The following is a 19,855-nucleotide window of genomic DNA, read 5'->3' as shown; positions in this document are numbered from 1 at the left end:
CTCAGGAGCTGAAGGCTTTGACCTGGACCAGCTGCTCTCTTCCCACCACCCCAGGAGAGGTTGTGGGTCCCCACAGCAGCTGACGTGTCTCTTGCTGAGGGGAGGACCGGAGCAGGGTGGTATGGCGAGGAGAAGGCAAGCTGGTACCATGGGCACATGCATCTTCCCGTGTCTCTTTGCTGTCCTGCTTACCAGATGCTCCCCAGCAGGATGTGCTGGAGGGAGTGACTTGGCGTCCCACAGTAAGTGAGCTTTCTTCCTGCCTTGGGGAAAGTCTGGGTCTGCTGCAGGGAGTCCTCCTTATCCAAGGTATGCTGCACAAACATTGCGTTGAACTCGCAGGAGAGGTGTGTGGGCGAGCTTGTAAGGTTGGGATGCTTGTGTGTGTGTTGGGGGGCTCCTCTTTGAGCTGCTCCTTGGGTACACTGCCCAACCCTGACCTTTGCTCTGCAGGCACAGCCAGCACTACTGAGAAACCTGTCCTGTTAAACAACGTTGCAGATGCTGAAGCCTTTGTCAGCGGTGCAGAAGTGGCAGTCATCGGGTTCTTCCAGGTGTGTTCACAGCACCTCCCCTCTGCCAGCTGTGAGCTCTGTCATCCCGCCCTGATGAGAGCATGGGCTTGGATGTGGTGTAAACACCTGCCAAAGGCAGCTCTTGTCCCAAAAGGTGCTGCGCCTGTGACAGGAATATGGAGGGATTTGGTGATGGGTCACAGAGAGAACACAGGGAACGTGCACAGGTCTGTGCATGGAAAAGGAGATGAAGCAAGGGAGGAAGATGAAGGAGGTTGTAGAAGCCCTGGAGCAGGAGAGAAGGAAATGCTGCAGGGGAAGTAACAAAGAAATGTGCATGGTAGAGGAACAGTGTTGGTGAGGAGTGAGTAGGAACATCAGTTATTTGCTGTAGTCAGCAAAGACAGAGTAAGGCACTGCCTGTGTGATAGGGATGAGGAAGCCAAGTCTCAGGGAAAAGTGATAGTGCAGGTCCGCTGAAGTCCACCAGGGTTTGGGCTCAGGCTGCAGCCTCTTTGTAGGGAGAACATAGGCATGGTCTCTGCCTCACTTCTTTGTTCCCCAGAGCAGACATCCTTGAGATCTGTCTCTTTTTACTAAATTCCACTGAATTCAAAGGTGAGTGACAGATCTGAGTCCTTTTCCTCCCCAAATGGCAAGAGTATTTTTCCTTAGAAAATAGAAGGAAAATATTTATTGAGCTACAGCACTGTAAAATGGAGGCTTCTTTAACAGGATCCTTATTACTTTTAAGGTCCTCAAATTGCACCTTTTCCCATGTTTTCTTTGAGCTCCGTTCTGCTCTCCTGTTGCCCACGCACTGCCTCATGTCAAAGAAGGCTTCAGAGCCTTCAAAAAGAGGTCCTTCTGCAAGCACTTTCCTCCTTCCGCCCTGTGCCTGGGGCTGGAGGGCAGCCTAGGGAGGGCAACATGCTCTTGGTATAGAGAGGCACCCCACAGAGTGAGGAGCGGTGGTGCTGCCTGTGCAGTGCGGGCAGCAACAAGTCTGTGAGCGCAGGAGGCTTGTGCCCCAGGGGCCTTGTAAGCGCTGATCACACAGCACCAGCCGCCTCCAGCTCGGCGCCCGCAGGCAGCTGGAGCTCCTCGGGGCTTGCTCTTGCAGCGCTGAAGCTGTGCAAAGCAGCCAGGCAGTCTGCACAGGCAGAATGGAAGTGCCGAGACACCTCCTTCCCCGGGGGTAGCTGGCTGGGCTTGAGGCAGAGCTGTACCCAGAGCCCCCTCCTGAGCTGCGGCACGGACACGGCTCCTTTTGTCTTGTGCCACGGTGACCGCCCTCCGCAGGATCGCATTCTTCAGAGCCAGACAGGACTCTGAAATCGCAGCTGCCGGCAGCACGAGGCAGCAGCCAGCGACATCTCGGGCATTCAGTGCCTGAGGCACGACAGGGCTGCATTTGAACGGTAGATAAAGACGTATATGTGCCATGAAGGCTTGGCTCTCGGCCTGAAAGTATATTCATCCAAATAAAGTCCACGTTCTCCGCTCACCATCAGTTATTTCTCTGCCGCAGCCTTTCAGTTCACTGCAGTACGTGGCTCGGCAAGCCTCCCGTGCAATGAGCACGGCCTCCCTGACTGGGAGCAGCACGCCGTGATGGAAACCTCGCACTGCTCCACAAACCCCGCGTGTCTCTGGGAAAGGGCTCGGCCTGATTAAACCCCAGGTTTCCCAGGAAAGCTCCAAAACTCAGCGAGATTATTCCCACCCTATGCTTTAGAGCTCTCAACAGGGCGATGTTGATGCACTGGCATTTCCAAAACAGGTCATGAGAGATGTTTTTCTTTGGAAGGAACAAAGAATTTTGTTTTCCATTCTCTCTGGGCTCATAAACAGCGGAGCTGACAGTTCAAACTAAAAAGAAAAACAAACCGATTTCCAAACAGAGACCATGTCTTGAGAATTTATATCCAATAAATAGAAGCATCAAAAATACATCACTGAAAAGTTGGGAATGGGAGTAGCAAGGAAGGCTTTAATACAGGCAAAGGCTAGTAGTAGTTAATACTCTGCAGGAAAGAGAATGGACCTCAAAATATTGAGAAATTGCACATTTTTATCCTTTAATACACCTAAATGAACTCCTTTTTTACAGGATGTTTGTATCCTTTTAAAAGGAGCCACAGTACTGATAATGCAAGGTGTTCAAAACTGTAACCCCCTGACTCTAGAATCAAGGTGGGCTTAAAAATTATGACGTTTATATATAGATTTTAAAAACACACTCTCTCTCTATATATATTTATAAATATAAATATACACACGTATATATATACATATACACAGACACACATAAATATATATATATATATGTATAAACGTGCTACACCAGTGTTCTGGGTTTGTTCCCTCCATTCTGAGTGCCCAGGGGCTCAGCACCATCCTGGCGGGTTCCCGGATCCCGGAGCATCCCGCCCGCACAGGCGGTGCCGCGGGGACCGAGCAGCCGGCAGGTGGCGCGCTCGCACCGGCCGGGGCCGGTGTCGGTGTCGGTGCCGGTGCCGGTGTCGGTGTCGGTGTCGGTGCCGGTGTCGGTGTCGGTGTCGGTGTCGGTGCCGGCGCCGGTGCCGGTGCGGCCCCAAGGGCCCCGTTCTGTCTCGACCCCTCATCCGCTCGGCCCCTGACCCTCCCTCCTGTGCCTCCGCAGGACCCGCAGAGCCCCGAAGCGGACGTGTTTCGCCGGGCGGCCGGACAGATGCCGGAGGTGTCTTTCGGGCTCAGCAGCAGCGCCGCCGTCCTGTCGCACTACGGCGCCTCGGAGAACACCGTGGCGGTGTTCCGCAGGGTGCGTGGGCCCGCGGCTCCCTCCCGGGAACGCTGCCAGGCAAAAACCCGCGTGTCCCGCATAAGGGTCTGGTTCCGGCTGCCCCAGCGCGCTGGTCTGGGTGGGACACACTGGGAGGAGTGCGTACAGCGGTAAAAAGCATAAAAGTTATCTCTCCTTAGGGCAAGCCAAAAAATAGGGTTGTCATTGGCAGTCAGGCTGCTTGCTCACCTCAAAGTACATCGCTCTTCTCGCCCCAAAGAGGGGTTTTGCTTTTCAATTGCAGAGTGCCTGTCGCTGAGACAAGGAGCGTTAATTATATCTGGTAAGATTCTCCTATTTAGGTGTTTGTCCTACGGATCTGGTTCAGCATTTTGCCCTGCAAAGAGCAATGCCTGTGTTTCTACATGACCTGCCCGGAGCTTGGCATGAACTTGGATGGGGTTTCTGTGGTTTTGGAAAGGGTCCTGAGACACATTAAAAGCGTCTAGAGCCCATGTTACAATGGATCAACACAGCAGACTTGATATCAAAACTTGGCAAGTGCCACTTCAGGCAGGCAAAGCTGTCTCCTAGGGTACAAAACTTTTCCATCATGACAGGAAACAGATCCAGACTAGGTCTCTGCAGTTAAGAGATGCTGTGCCACCCTACACTGTGGTTTGAAGACTCATTTCCTAAATATACTTTAGGCATTAGAAATCTTGCTTTGGAGCTTCTTAGGGATGGATGCTGCGCTAGGTCAGATCTCTGTTGACTCTAAGTGCAAGCAGCTCAATGTAGCCTCAGTGTAGCTATATCTGCTGAAATTTAGGGAGATGATACTGGGGAGAGCCACGTACTCATTACAAAAGTACCAAGAAAAGCTCAGAGCAAGTATTCTACTAGTTACATTAACTTCCTCATGTTGCCCCTCCTCACACAAGCATGGCAGCTGAAAACTGCAGAGGTAGGTGTGTCTAAAGAGGATCAGGGCCCCAGGCAGCACAAGATGTCCTAAAAGCCAGTGAAGTGTTGTGACACTAGACCTCTAAGTGCTTGAGGTGGGGAGAAATGGATAACATGGTCTAGGGAAACTAAATATGGCAGCTTGGCCAAGTTCTAGATCCTGCTTGTACAAAGATTGGACAGTTTGTTCTCTTTTTTCCCCTCATCATTTCCTGCACCATGTTTACAACTGATATTATCCAAATAATTAAAAAAGAATGATCTAAGAGTGAGCAATAGGTAGGCAGGTCCTTTTATTTAACCTTTTATTTGCTAGATGTTGCAATTTTAAGCAACACCCATTTCAATTTTTGTTCTTAGTCACTGTGGTTTTCTTCCAAAAATATTGAAAAGTTCCTTTGTTTTTGCATGTGGCAGATAGTGAGGATGACTGCAGTGGGAGACAGTTTGATAAAAGAAAGTGATTGGATTGTTGGAATTTGTATTATATTGAATATTCTTTGTTCGGAGCCAAGTTTTTGCAACTGAACTCTTGTTTAATATGGTGAAAAAAACAGCCAGGAAAATAATACACTAGTCAGGTTCAAATATGGTTGACAATTCCCTCGTCTGATTGTCAGTTTTTCTTAGATTATCAGACACATTATTTTTCCTTTTATCCGGTGCTGAATAATATGTAGGAGTAAGAGGTCAGAGATAAAAAGGAATTTTAAAAGAACGGATACAGGAACTTGGAATCAAATACTCATTTGAAGGATACAAAGATGCGTCACCAGGATAGAAGTGAATCAGAGGCATAAATTAATTTTTTCTTTGCCTTTGCAGTGTCTGAAACACTTACAATGCTTAGAAGTTTAAGCCGTAATTACAGTAGTAGGAGGGACTGTGTCAATTGGTGAGACTTCTTTGTATATAGGGGAAAGAAGCTGATTTTTTCTAGTAAGAAGTCCTGATAGACCTAAAAAGAACATAATTAACAGATGCTAACAACCTAATTATATGGAGTGATAAAGACATTTTGACTCGAGCTTCAACTATTACATGCAGACTATTTTTCAGCCTTATTTTCTTAAAAACATAAATGTTGAGTGCAGATTCAAGTTGTTATTATCCCCAAATGGAAATCAGATGCTTCCAGAAGCCCACAAAAGTCAAGAGAAGACTTTCTGTTGAGTCCAGGCTGCTTTAGATTGGTTCTCAAGGCCTGTCTGATCTCACCCACCCAGGTGTTGAACTGTCCTGATCTTATTTACTTGAGCAGAGCTGCCCTTTCATGTTATGTAGGAGGAAAACCTGTGAGAGGAATTGGGCCACACAGTCTGAAAATCACCAGCTTGTGTTGTCAGACAGGGCGGGTGACTGGTATCAAAGACCTTGCCAATGACCACAGAACAGCAAAAATGACTTTAGATGTCTGCAAACCACTGGAAAAACTAACACAAGAACTTTCAGAGGTTGCCCAGACGCAGAGAATAAAATCTGGGGTGTGCAGGTGGACTGCTCCTCAGTCCCTAGAACCTCATTCAACATGTATATCAATGGCTTTCAAATCCCAAACTTTGATCCTACTTCATGTCAGAGACCACTGTCCCCATGGTTTAACTCAGTCACATCCTGTGGTGGTACTGCACAGGAACTCTGCCCTTAAACTCTGGTGTACTGCTATCATTCAGTGGTTGCCTGCTTTTTTTCTGTTTATCAGGTCATGAAAATCTCAAAAAAATCGCATCATTTTGAGGGGATGAAGTGCGGGGAGATGTGTGGCAGGATGGATTTTTCTCTAAAGCTGAAATATGCTGGACTTAATTTTTTTTCTTTTTTCTTTTCTTTTTTTTTTTTCTTTCCTGCTGTACTGGAAGAAAAATCCTCTTTTTATTAGAGAGATTTCCTGCTTGCACAATGTTTCCAGGAATTCCATACTGGGTGATGCCAATGTTTATTACTTGTAGAAGAAACAGAATAAACAGATGAAGATTTTAAAAAGGGATGTAAAGCCAGTATTGATGTGAAGAGTTAGACTATTTAATGACTTCTCTCCACAATGCTTAGAACAGTTTGTCAGCTAATTCTCCCTGTCTCCAGTGCATTGAGAGCTGGTAGCATGGGGATGTCTGGAGTCCTGAGAGATTTCTGTTGTATCATGAGATTTTCTTGTCCTTGGGAGGCTGGAGAAGGATGGGAGATCCTTATCTCAAAGTGCAGGCTGGTCCCTGCAGGTTCTAGACCTCCAGAAGTGGTGATGGGAAGAGGTGGGGGTTGTGTAGTGGGGGACAGAGGATGGTGGTGTCCCAGGGGGTGGGTGTCACTGTGAGTGAGTGCAATCAGCACCTCTAGAGGAGCTCCTGGAGAGGACAGCTGTGACTGTAGGTGTCTTTGCCTGTCTTCAGGTGGACAATGACCGGCGGGATCTGGACATGAACAACGGAGATGTTGATGCCAAGAAGCTGACTCGCTTCGTTCGGATGAACGAGCTCCGCCTGGTGACAGAGTACAACCCTGTGGTAATTACCAGCTCCCTGCAGTCCTCACCCTTGCTCTCAGCCTTCCTCTCATGGTATCCTCTGGCCCCAGTTTGCATGCCCAGATGTGTGTGTGAGAGTTGCAGCGACGGTGTAGATGGGGTTGAGGAAGCCACATAACTCTTCACTGCTGCTCCACACGTGGACTGGAAGCAGATTTGCTGGGGCATGAGCGTGGTGGGAGACAAAGAAACTCATCACAGTTTGGTTTTCCAGTAAATTTGGGATGTTGAGGGGCAGAAAACTCCACTTCTTACTACTCTGCACGCAGTGCTGCTTCCTCCCATGGACATTGGCCGTACTGTGCCATGCCTGCAGAGCCAGCTCAGCCAGAATGCCCTCTCTTTGACAAGCCTTGAGAAACATGGAAGCTCAAATGACCTGCTCTCAGAAGGCAGGCTTTTCTGCATCACTCAGCACACAGGGCTCAATGTAAGCCCTGGTATTGGAATACATATTCAAGAGCGAGTTGGGAACTTCCCAGGCAAAATCTTTCCCATCCCTTCCATCCTTTCTCCAGAATTCATCAGTTCAACGACAACCACCACCACAAAAACAAACAAACAAACAAACAAACAAACAAACCAACCAACCAACCAACCAACCAACCAACCAACCACACACAAAATCAGGCTTAGAATGCTTCCATGTGGGCCATCTTCACTGGCTCACACATCTAACTGGCAGGGTCCCAGTGCTCCTCCCTGCTATAGAAGTTGACCAAGGATTTAGGTTCCTCTGAAATCCCAGCACTTCCTTGGTCTCATTGCTATGGAGTCAGTAGGTCTTAGAAGCCCCAGTTGCTGCATGGCTGAGACTTTATCATTGCTGATGGGGTATTTTGTGGCCTTCTGGACAGCTATAACAGTGCTGACCAGGCTCAGTTTATATCAGAGAAGAATGGCCCAACCTGTTGCAGAGCTATACCTTTTCAATATAAACTCAAGGATCACCTAAGAGAACAGATGCATTCAGTCAGTTCAGTCACAACCCACCAGTAGGAGAGTATTTTGTTTAGAAATTTAACATCTTTTCCCCCACAATGAAATATGGTAGGAGGTTGTTCTTTTTTCTGTAACCAAAAAAAGGAAAAAAAAAGTTTTTGTTTTTTCATCTTCAAAAAAATACATTTTGAATTCACAAAATATTTCTGGAGATTGTTATATCCTGCCCCACTGGCCTAACAGCCCTTTAAGAACATCCAAGTCACATCAGCAGGGATGATGTTCTCATCTTTGTAATTTCCCAGACCTTCTGAAACCTTGGAGCCCCTATTAGATCCTTTTGCATTTCATGGGACAATATCTCTTTGTTTAGGCATTTCTGTTGATGCTTTGGGTTCTCACTGCATGGTGTCCTGTTTGGCACCCAGGCTGTCTCACTCACTGAGAATTCCTCAGCTGTTCAGCTGGTCCCCTCCACCCTGACTGTCAGTACAGATGTTATTACAGTTTTTTTTCCCAGGCGCTCTGGAGCTCTATCAAGGTGCTGAAATTAACAGTGCCTCCTGCAGTCCCTGGCCCAAAACCCTCCCAGCTTCCCTAAGGTAGCTTGGTTTTTCATAAATATTTATTCCCAGAGCATGTGCTGTTTGCATCCAAAAATGCTGCAGGTCAGGAGATAATGGGATCACATGGCTCGCACCAAGTGCTGCCAAGAGTTTCTCTCCCCATCCTGGGGCCCTTACTGTTTCTCCCACATACTTTAGGCATTTTTAGGCAATGTTTACCCTGTGGGCTTTTCAGGAGAGTCAGCCCTGCTGATGAGCTCTGCTGATTGCTCTTACACAAGGCTGTGTGGACAAGCACACCTTTGTGTGGAGCTGCTGGAGGCACTGCTGCTCCCGCCGTGTCCGCTCTCACCCCAGCCTCGTCAAGGGGCTCGGTGCTGGCTGGCTTCACCCTCTCCTTCAGCCTCATTCTCTCCCATGAGGTCCTCTAATGTTTTCCAGCTTAGCTTGCAACCCCTCTGCTGTCCCCTGCCTCAGCTGCACACTGTCAGAAAAGAGAAGAGATGCAAAATATCTGATAAACATGAAGCAAACAGCAGAGTCCCATCTGCCAAGAGCTAGATGCTCTGTTATTCACGGCTCTTGCCAGCATGCACTCCCTGACCCCTTCCTTGTTACTGCTGGAGCATGTGGAAACTTTCTGCTCCCACTGGCGGGGAGCGGCACAGTGTGTGCCTCTGTGGTTTCGGTGGCACTAGGGAGGCAGCAGGTCTGGCCCCACTACTGTTTAATTTGAGGGAGAGGCTGCAGGCCTGCAGGAAGCAGGCGGAAGGAGAAGCGAGATGGCAAGTGAGCGAGTTCATGGAGATGGTGCTGTGGCTCCCTGGGCAGTGCCAGCCCTGCTTCCTTACAGAGGGCCAGTGTGTAGTGCCCCCTTGGCCCTTGCCCATGGTCTTCTCTCACTGTGGGACAGCAATTTTAACCCTCAGCACTCTGGAGTGTCCAGGCCATCAGGCTGCTGAAACTGTGGACTCATCCCCATCCTACATACAGTGTCACACTAAAGAAAGAAAATAAAGACAAGCACCAACCTTGACAGCACAAATCCTTCTCACTTTCATGCTCATATTTCAGACAGATGATGGACCTCAGTGATTTAGGACACCCTCATATTCAGTGTTTGCTGGCCTTGCTCTTCACATCCTTGCTCTAGTCTTCATCTTCCTGTACTCTGCCCTAATCCTACTCCCCTTGCCTAGTCACTAACTATCTTAAGGCAACTGATGGACCTTTGTGGTCTTCAGACTCTTGTCTGGGGAATAAGAAAAGCCAGGAGGTTAAGAGTTTCTGCAAAGAACCCAGATTTGATCCCCCCTGCTTTAAAGAAATCTGTCTCGCTTGTGATGCTGATTTGCAAAGAAACCACAGCTGAGCCATGTGGATTTAGATCCCTCTGACACTGCATCCAATGCCAATTGAGTGTTCTCAATCTTCTTTACCGTGTTTCTCTCTCTGTGCTGGGCAGACAGCAATAGGTGTGATGCAGAGTTCCTTCCAGTTTAACCTCCTCCTCATCACAGACAAGATGTCTCCAAAGCACCCTGAGCGAATGCGCAAGTTTCGGGCGGCGGCAGAGCTCTACAAGGGGAAGGTAAGTCCAAACAGAGAAAGAGGGGCTGTTAGGGAGGAAAAAACCCCAGTCATTTCTGCCGTGAATGGGGAGGGCATAATCTCCTCTGTAAATTATGAGATCAAAGGTCCAGTAGCAGGAAAAGGGGGTTTATCTGGATAATTAAATGGAAGGGTTGGTTCTGTTCACCTTTTGCCAGTTTGCCACCTGACAGGGGAATACACCCTCTGTATCCTGCCCGTCTGCTCTCTTGTTGAAATGTGGTGTGCTTTGTGGCTTTTAGTCCAGTTTTGTTCCTTTGTACTGAGAGATGACACACAGCTGCTGCTCTTCAGTCTGGCAACAGCTGTGCTCCACTGATGTGAGAGGTGAATTTGTATCTACAGCCTGCAGAATGACAAGGAGCCTTATATAAGTGACTAGACAACAAATAATGTCAGTGCTTCTTAGCCCTTGGACTTCTGCAAATGGCTATTTTAAAGGAGCTGCAAATTTACTGCTTAGATTTCCCACATTAAGGTGATGAGATAGATGAGGTGCTTCAGAGAAACTTTGCCTGAATCCCATCCCTCTGGGAACAAAGCTCCCCAAATAGTAAATCATGCTATGTCTGCTTCTCTGCCAGCAGCTGGATTACAGTGGAATTTTTGTCCGAGGAACAGAGGAATGAACTTGCAAGCAAAGGAGGATTGGGAGCAACAGAAAGGCATTTGTGGCAAGGAAGAGCAGCAGATGGGAGGGGGCAGAATATCACAGAAGTGGGAAGGATGAGCTGAGAGGCATAAGGAGGTCTTCCTCTGAGAAGTGTGGAGCTGGAAAGATTTGGGAACTGATAACTAAAATATCTGTATGCATCTGGTTTTAGTATTGAAGGAACAGATTAGAAATCAAGTATACCCTCACCTTGCAATCCAGGGACCACCTCAGAACCATGCAATCTCAAAAATCTTGAGACTTGCTTATGGCAGGACTACTTTGGAACCTTTACATCTTTCCTAACCAGTGGCAAGAAAATAGGCAGGAACTATGCATCAAAATCAAAAGGTCTCTTCAAAAATGTTTTGCTTTGATGAATAGGTAGTTATAAAACAAGATGCATTTATCTGTAAAATTCCATTTGTCTATTGTGAAATGTGTGTTAAAGTGACACCATTACCACTGCTCTCCATGAGAAGCCGAGTCTGATACAGGTCTCCACCTAGCAGCTATTTCTTCTAACACAATGCTGTTTGGCATCATTATCCTTTGCTGATGCAGCTGCATCTAGTTTTCATGTGACTTGCCTAGATCTGGGAAAATGGCTATAATTTTCCTAGAAATACTTCACAAAACATTGGATAAAATGTTTTACTGAAGTTCAGACAATTTATGAATTCTCAGCAAGCCAAATCTAGTTGGTTTTTTTTTATTTATTTGTGCAGGCAAGTTTCCAACAGAATCAGTCTACAAGTTTGCCAGAGTAAAATATAAACATTAAAGATGTGGGAATTTGACTAATTATTTCCACTTTACTGCTGTGATACTTGAGGACACAGAGATGAAGTGACTTAGAGTCGAACAAGTTGTTTTTCCCAAAGGAGTGGCACTCTGAGGGGTAAATTGTGTTTTGGACTGCCCTCCTAGAAAGCAGAGAGACAGTGCTAGGGTCCCTCTGTTTGAATTTTAGAAGTATCTGGATAGTAAGGAGTAAACAGAGTGATATGCCCACATAGGTTTGTCTCCATTTCTGTGTCATGTAGAAAGACCTGAATTAGTTTGGGTAACAGTGGCAGCCACTGCACAATACCATGAAAATCCTTACTGGCTCATTTTCCTGTGTGAAGTTACATGTTGTTGGAACTACCAAGTTAATTGAGTCTTGCTTCAAAATAAATATAAATTTATTTTTTTTTTGTCTTTTAGTGGCTTGCAGATTGTCAGAGAATAAATGCAAGATTCTTGACTTGAATTTTGTTCAGGATTACCAGTGAATAATTCCTGTCCTGTGGGATAGTGGTGAAGGGCTTGTTTGTGCTAAAGGGGTTGGTGCTACCAGTGGTTTGAGCAAGGAATCATTGCTGTGCAGTGCAGAGCTGTTCAGGCTCCCTGCATCCAGCACTGCTTCACAATGACTGCAGAGCCCCAGAGCAGAGTGGGGATACTTGGTGTGTATTGCAGCATTTCTACAGGCCAGTGCAGAGCACAGACAGAGCCTCAAAGGGGGTCCCAAGCAGGAGAAGGGGTACCGATCCTGCCACACATCTCTGCTGCACGCTGATGGAAGAGTAGTCCTTGCCATTGTCATCACATTGTCCATCATGGGAGGGAAAAGAGAAACTTGTTGCGTGGATGGAGAGATGAAGAGGAACTGCAGCTGCTGCTGAGAGACTAACCCCAAAAAGTGAAGAAAAACCATAGAATTGTGAAATAACTTAGGTTGGAAAACACGCCTAAGATGATTGAGTCCAACTGTTAATGGATCATTAGGAAGTGATTCATCTGCCAGTTTCTGGATTGTGGTCCTTTCACCTCTGGTTTATGATAATTTCACTTCTGCCTGAGGGGCAGCTGAGATTTTCAGCTGGAGGATCTATGAGGTAGGATGGTGAGGATTTTTATTTGAAAACAGTCTGAACTGCACCCAGAGCAACAGTGAGTGCCTGGAGGCATCTAGATTTTTCTAGATTTTATTGTGGAGCCTCAGTGCTATAAAATATTGGAGAGGAAAATGCAAATGGTAGATGACGCTAAGCCAGCAGAAGCTGACAACAATAAGAAGAAATATAGTCATTTTCTAGTACACTTTGAGAAACAATTGTGGGTGGATAACAGTGAACACTGTGGGTTCAGAGCACTGCAGCTGCAAGAGTAAATCCACCCTCCTTCTTGGATCTTCAATCAAATGTGTGCTTATTTGAGAAAGTACTGCCAAGAGTCCAGGCAAGGAAAAGAAATGCACTGGAAAGGAGATGTCAGGGTTTGCATTGCTGAGCCAAACTAGAATAGTCATATTCAGTTTTCTTTCCACAGTATCAGAGTATAACATGATGATTACAGCTGGTGTAACTCATGGGTGTTTGCAGAAGTCTCAATAAGATGATGTTTGGAATAACAAAAGCAGATTTTGTTGCAGCTGACATAATTTGTTTCCAATGTCAAAATGGTTTTGGTACGGATGCTTGTAAACTCCCTTTTAATTTAGATGTAGGTCCATTTGGAAATGCATTCTGAGAAACTTCTGGTGTCCTTCAGGAGTTCTTCCATGGAAATGAAAAGATGATGCCCTTTCTCTTGCAGTCATTCACACAATTTTTATTCTTCTTGTCAAATACTGATGGCTTCAGAACTAAAAGAGATGATATTTAAAGATGCCTCCTTTAGCCATAAACAGAGGAGCCTGTAAATATGGTCTTTTTATGTCACTTAATAGATATCTGCAGTAAAGTTGTTTTTATAGCTGTTTATTTTTTTTTAATTTGTGACTGATGTTTTTGTTTTACTTTAATGTACTGTGATGTAAGACATTACTCAAACATCAGAATCTGATCTTTTTGCTTATGCAAAACAGTGAACTGCAGCTCTCTGAAGTTTAAAGTCAAAACTGGATATAAGGCTTGACCATCCTTTCTGTTTTTCTTTGTTTGAAGAAAAACTAAGCAATGACAAATTGGTTTCTATCATTGCTATTTTCAATTAACTTTAATTTCTTGGGCAATAACATCATTCCATGTCTTAGTATCTACCAGGAACTCGATGTTCTAAAAGCACTGGGCTAGGAATCAATTTGTCAAGACACCAAGACAGTACCAGTGTGCAAAATTTATGGAAGGTGGTTTATTTCAAGTGACAGTGCACAGATAATATCATGTGTGAAGGGGACTTTTTTTTGTCAGGGGTTACTCACTCATGCAGGATATCCTTCACTGCCTGAAGAAGCAGATCTCTGAACACAGGCTAGAAGATTGCTACAAAATGAAAAAAAAACTCATGGAAATAATCTCAGAATTTAAAACACCCAACAAGCTATTGTACAGGCTAGTATGAAACGGAAAGTGAACTTTCTGTTTGGGATGGAACTAACTCATCTCTAGTGGTGACATTAGAGCTGCCATTATAAGTGTAATTTGTTTTTGATGAACTGTAGCTTTGGTCGGTCATCTGAGTAAAGGTTTTATGCTCTTTTCAATGAAGAAAGAGAAGGACAGGCATATGTTTCCTTCCCTTCTAAAATAGGTGGAATAAAGTGTCTGTCACTGTTTATTGTAGAGGTTACATAGATGACTGGCTGAGACAAGGCTAGGATCTGGATGGCAGAGGTTAGGCAATGTGAATCCTGCCTCATGGTCAATATAATTTTCCATGATTACTGCATTCATCCTTTATGATTGGAGCTGACTGGGAATCCCAGAACAAAATAAATTCCTCATGAGAAAACACCAGTTCCACGAGATGGCATCTGCCATGGAAACGTGCCAACTGAGAAACCGTCTTGGTTTTCAGCTGCTATGGAGATCAGCCTTCCAGTGCTTGTGGCCTCTGGGCCAACACATCCTACCTTCTGCCCCACAGGTGTGACCTCAAGACCACACAGGCCCTGGCAGGACTCCCGGAGCACAACCAGCATAGGGTGCATGATGAGCCCTTCTGCTGAAGGAGGACCCATCCCATGTCACAGACCTCCCAGGAATGCAGCATTCTCATTGGCATTAAGGTGTCTTCTTCTGAGCTACAGTGGCCAAATGCAATTGCTCTCTTTCCTGTATGTTTTGAATACAGGCAGAGAAGGAAACTTTGCTGTACTTTGGCACACTGTAACTCCGTGAGACAAATGGGAGTCATTAGAGAGATCCAAGTCAGTAACTCTGAACCATGATGATATCTCAGCCTTTCTAGCTGAAGGGCCAGTTTTTGTGTTTCTGTTTGCTCCTGTGAGGAAGAAGGAATTTGGTGTTCTAAACCTCAGCCTTTTTACTCTTTTATTCTTACTCTGTTCTTGGTATTCATGGATAAAATATGTACAGCTTTTTAGTTTTGGGTGTTTTAGCCAAGTCTGAAAGCTCAATGAAGTGAAGAATATTGACTAACATTTATTCATTTTACTATTTTAAAATGCTTTTCATCTGTTCTAAAGGTGGTGAATTTTGTACAGGAAGTAATGAAATACTTTTTTTTAAATTTTACTTAAATCACTTCTTCTTTAACATTTGCTTAAAAAAAATATTTTTGTCTAGTCAATCTCTTATAGAGAAACTCAAAAGCTGTTGAACTCACCATGAAAATGCAGTACCATTTACTGTACTGACACTCTGAAAGTGTTTCCCTCCAACACTGGCCTCTGTTCCCAACTTTCTAGTTGAAAAGAGAGCCCTAAAACATTACATACTGCTGTTCCATCTGAAAGCCTCTTAGATCATGTCCCTAGACCTGTGAACCTTAAATATGTGTTTTCTAGCTTGGTGTTTTATCCTGCAAAAAGATGAATTAAACACTCTAGGAGAAGTACCCCACAACCTCTCTGCTCACTAGCTTTTTGCTCTCGGGGCACAGTTGACATTTGAAAGAAAAATTATAACTGGTGAATATCACATATGCAGTGAAAATGTTGTTCCTGTTTCTGTATTTCACTATAAAACTGAAGTTAAACCTTACAGCTGCCTAACTATCCCTCCTTCCCATAGGCTGTTGCCTAGGAAAGTTTTCAGATGTATTTGTTTTTTATAGAATGTAAATTTAATAAGTAAAGAATTTAGGATTTATGAAGTTTATTTTTAGAGAAGAAAACAAGTTTGGAACTAACTGGAGTGTTCTTCATTGAAAAGAAAGAAAAACATGAGTCACAGCCTGGGAACTGGGCACATAATCTTCACATTACATTTCTCCTTTTTTAAAAAAAACTCTTTTCTTTTGTAAGTGAAGCCATAGCCTTGTCCGTAGGTACATTGGATATGCTAGGCCCAGCAGATTGCATAGGGTAAAAAGAATATAAAATGACATATGCTAGCTGGGTGTTTATTTCATTGACTTGGATCTCATCTGCTGAGGGATTCTATTTAATCAAGTCACTGATTAAGTTGTTTAACTGCTATATATTTATTTTCTTTTATAAATTTTATAATAATGTCTGTAGGTCATTCTCGTCCTGGGATATGCATGTGGAGCTTCTCTCCCCAGGCCTGAATGCTCCACTGAACTGGGCTGTATGGACATTGGTGTCTTGCCAACAGCTTCTGTTTCCCAAATCATTGCATCCTCATTTGTGCTCACTGCAGCTCACTTCAATAAGTCCTTTGGTTTTGGTACTCCCATGTTCTTATCCCTGCAGGCTCCTGATGCCCTGTACTTCCTTCCCACATTCTTGAGATTGAATTTGATTCTTCCCACAACAAAACCTCTTTTTACCCTGGGTCTTGCATGGATGTGAGCATCTTATCCAAATAACATGCAAGTAAAGGATTCAGCTTCTTTGACATTTGCTGTTAAGACAAAAGACATATTGTGTCCTAATCTATAAGACGAATAGAAGTGGAGACTGCCTTCCTGTCATTCTGTAGGTATGTTTTTAAAGAGGGTGAGAGAAGACATTTTGTTTGGTAGTGTAAGTCTGGACTTGATAAAATACAGTCAAATGCACTACATGGAGCTACTAGATAGTGGCCAAGGAAAGTGTTGTCTGAACAGAGTATGGATGGTTTTCTCAAACTCTTGATAAAAATATCATTGTTAATCTTCATATGACCACTGTTTGGGGATCTGTTCTTTGTCTCAGCTTCTGTTTTTCTCACATTTTATTTCCTATTTCTATCACAGATTCTCTTTATCCTGTTAGACAGCAATTTGAAGAGCAATGAGCGAGTATTGTCATACTTCCAGCTGAAGAAGTCCCAGCTGCCAGCTCTGGCTATATTCCACACACCAGATGATGAGCATGATCTGTTGACTGTGGATGAAATCTCCATTGAGCGTGTACAGGACTTCTGTAATCGTTTCCAACAAAGAATGCAAAAGGTAAAGGGGGTCCCGATGCTGTTGTTTACCAGGATCTTGAAGAAGATGACTTCAGTTCCTTGAACTCCTCCCCATCCCCATCACTTTCTCTTTCACGTACATTTCCACCTGAATAACAGAGAAGTGTTAGATTAAGGGCAGAGCAGAGATGGATGTCTTTGCAGAGCCTCTTTCTTCATTGACCTCTGCCTTCTAGTCTACAGCAAGAAGAATTCACTGATCTCTGCAGCTGTATGAAGGTCTCTGTGAAGCATTTATCTTTTGGGAACAGCATCTAGGGGGACAAAGTGAAGGGTGCTTTTGGATGCTGAGAAGGGATGTAGTGGATGGCAGCATATGAGAGCAGGTCAGGGAGACCAGTGGCATGGATAGGAATTAAATCTATCAGGAAGACTACAGAATAGAGTGTACAGATAGGGTCTTAGGACTCTACCAGAGGTCTCTTCTGGGAAAGGCACAATTAAATCTCCATGTTCATTCAATGTGAAAAGTTCTCTCTCTGTCAAAATTCATCCTCCTGTTGCACAGGGAGGCATTTGAGTTATTTTGTTTTCTTTATCCATATGCTGAGAAACCAAGTAATGTCAAAACTTATTTCATGCCTCTAATGTGTTTTAGAAAGAAGACAAATCCGAGGAGAAGCCCCTCAATGAAGAACTCTGATTCTCAGCCAAGAGGATGACTGTAGCCAGTGTCTGTTTCTGGTGTATGAGGAGTTCACTCTGCCCTGCAGCTCAGCACTTCCTGAGCCAAGTCAGTCATGGATTCCAATCACCATCCTATGTACATACATGCTGTCTGTCCTCTCCAGGAATCTCTTATCTCTTCTCATTTGTTGGCTCCAGATCTCTTTTTTGCAGTACTTCAGGACCTCTGGTATTGCCCTACAATATGTCTTTCTGTGCCACTCTGTTGAAGCAAAGGGTGGCTTCAACACCTCTGATATTAGTGAAATGTCAATAGTGAAATGGCAATATCAGAGGCAGAGCTAGTAGTTCCCAGGGATCTGTTTCCCTCATTCTTTTGGGTCTTGGTGCCGTGCTGAGATCCACTGTCAGCCCCTCCTGATACTACAAATAGATGTGTTGCTTGATTTCACATGAAATTTTCCATTTATTTTACTAAATAAAGCAGTAAGTGAATGGCCTGAACTTTTATGCAAATGTTATTTTCCACTCCCCTTGTCTTTCACTTAAGGACAAAGTCTCTGTATTTATGAGTGAATAAGCTCAAAAAACCTCCTTTCTCTGAGTTTAACCAATGCAGTACCTAACCAATCAGATTGGTTGCTAGGAATCATTCCCTGTGGAAATGACCCATTGTCAGTAGATATTTCCACCAGGATAGGAGATATCTGTGAAGCTTTGGGATCAGAACAGCACTAGGTAATCAGGTCTGAGATGGTGCAGCAAAAATGAATGAGCCTAAGATGTTGCAGTCAGAAATCTTACCCAGAAGAGGTTGTTGTTGATCAGAACAAGGCATGCTCTCACCATCTATACAGCCAGGGAAGAGAACTGTCTGCACCAGATGACCTCTTGAATGAGTGTGTGTACAGGTATAAAATATAAAATTATATGCCTGAATTCTGCTGGGTGCCCTTGTGGCTTTTATGCATTGAAAAAGACTAGAGAAGTACAGGATAGATGCTAAGAGCTGGAGGTTGAGCCCCAGAGAGGGGGGAAGGATCTAAGGTGTCAGAATACCTTGCTGCTTTTGCCCTGGGTATGGCTAGAGGTTGTACTGGACTGGAATGACTTGTGAATGAAGCAACTTTGTTGTTGATCTGTGTGAAGATGTGAGCACAGGGATCAGCACCTCTGGAGTACTGGGGAGCCAGTCCCATCCTAGACCTTGTCACACTACTGCTTTGAGGATAAGAGATGTCTCACCTCCCAGTGGCCCAGAACCCAGCCAGAGCAGACTCACACCTGCCTTCCAGAATCCTTATGTCAGTGATGTGTGATGCTTTTGAACTCCTGGTTTTATGCCAGTCCTAGAATGTGCAGGGCTGTATCTCCTGCCTGACCCTGCTCACTTTCCCTCAGTTGGAAAACTGCTCCTTTTTACAGCAATAGCTTGCTCCTCCCTAGGAAGGGTTTATTCCTTTCTCTGCAGTATAGAGGTAGAGAGGGCTGGTCTTCTGAGGAGACACCTGTGAGTAGTCTTTGTGCTGTAGGTGTTTCCAGTGTCATGCACATCTGTCTTTGGTCTAGACTGAAGAGTGTGAGGGCCCTGACCTGCTGCACGAATGCCTGAGGTCTGTGTCTCGGCCAGATGCAGAAATTGGGCACAGCTACGTGACTCTTTCTCAGTGCTGCAGGGAAAGAAAATAGGACACAAATGAAGCTCTGGTTCTGCAAACAAGCCTGGGAGTAAAAGCAGTGCCCCCAGTGACTGTGCTCACTGTGTACACAGCTAATTATAGGGATAACTTTTCAGGAGCTTCATTATGTACACTGGGGAGTTTAATTCCATCTGCACCTTACAGATCTCTGCATCTAACCAACAAACTTGGGAGCCACAAGCAAGTCACAGGAAAAGCCTCTTCTTCCTCCTCCAGCTGTTCTGCAGTACTTTGCAGGACTTAGCACAGACAGCCCTGGGGTGCTGCGCACAGATGTGGTGGCAGTGGAGTAAGGGGGTCTGCCTAAATCCCTGTGCTCAAAGGCTTCTGCAGTAAAGCTTTGGTGGGCTTAGCCACTGCAACAGGGCATTTGAGGTAGAAACCAGAGGCAGAATCATGTGTGTGGGTCAATCTCTTCTTTGTTTCAGTTTTGGGTTTTGTGCCCCATTGTGTCAGCTCTGAACTTGTGATGTATCTGGCCCAGATGTTTTGAGCTGTCTGGGGAGGCTGGTTTGGTTTGCAAATGGAGGAAATGCTAGATGCAAATTGACAGAGGGCAGGATGGAGAGGTTCCCTTTCACCTCAGCACTGCAGGCATACTGTGTACGAGAACCCCTGCTCTGCAGCAGCATCTGAACTCAAAGGACGTCCAGAATATCTAAGATGAAAGCTCAGTTTGC

At 45.0% G+C, this 19,855-nt stretch overlaps 1 protein-coding gene across 1 annotated transcript; it reads left to right on the top strand.

The window, feature by feature from the left end:
- Positions 1–121: 121 nt before the first annotated feature.
- LOC131573197 (endoplasmic reticulum resident protein 27-like) lies at positions 122–17,970 on the top strand. Its single transcript, XM_058826918.1, has 7 exons — positions 122–242; positions 454–554; positions 3,181–3,318; positions 6,633–6,746; positions 9,740–9,865; positions 16,631–16,828; positions 17,447–17,970. The coding sequence occupies exons 1-7, from the start codon at positions 122–124 to the stop codon at positions 17,489–17,491; spliced, it is 843 nt and encodes a 280-aa protein (XP_058682901.1). The 3' UTR covers positions 17,492–17,970.
- Positions 17,971–19,855: the final 1,885 nt, after the last annotated feature.

The sequence above is a fragment of the Poecile atricapillus genome, chromosome Z (genome assembly GCF_030490865.1).
Source record: "Poecile atricapillus isolate bPoeAtr1 chromosome Z, bPoeAtr1.hap1, whole genome shotgun sequence".
Taxonomy (NCBI): domain Eukaryota; kingdom Metazoa; phylum Chordata; class Aves; order Passeriformes; family Paridae; genus Poecile; species Poecile atricapillus.
This window is presented reverse-complemented; position numbering and strand designations above follow the sequence as displayed.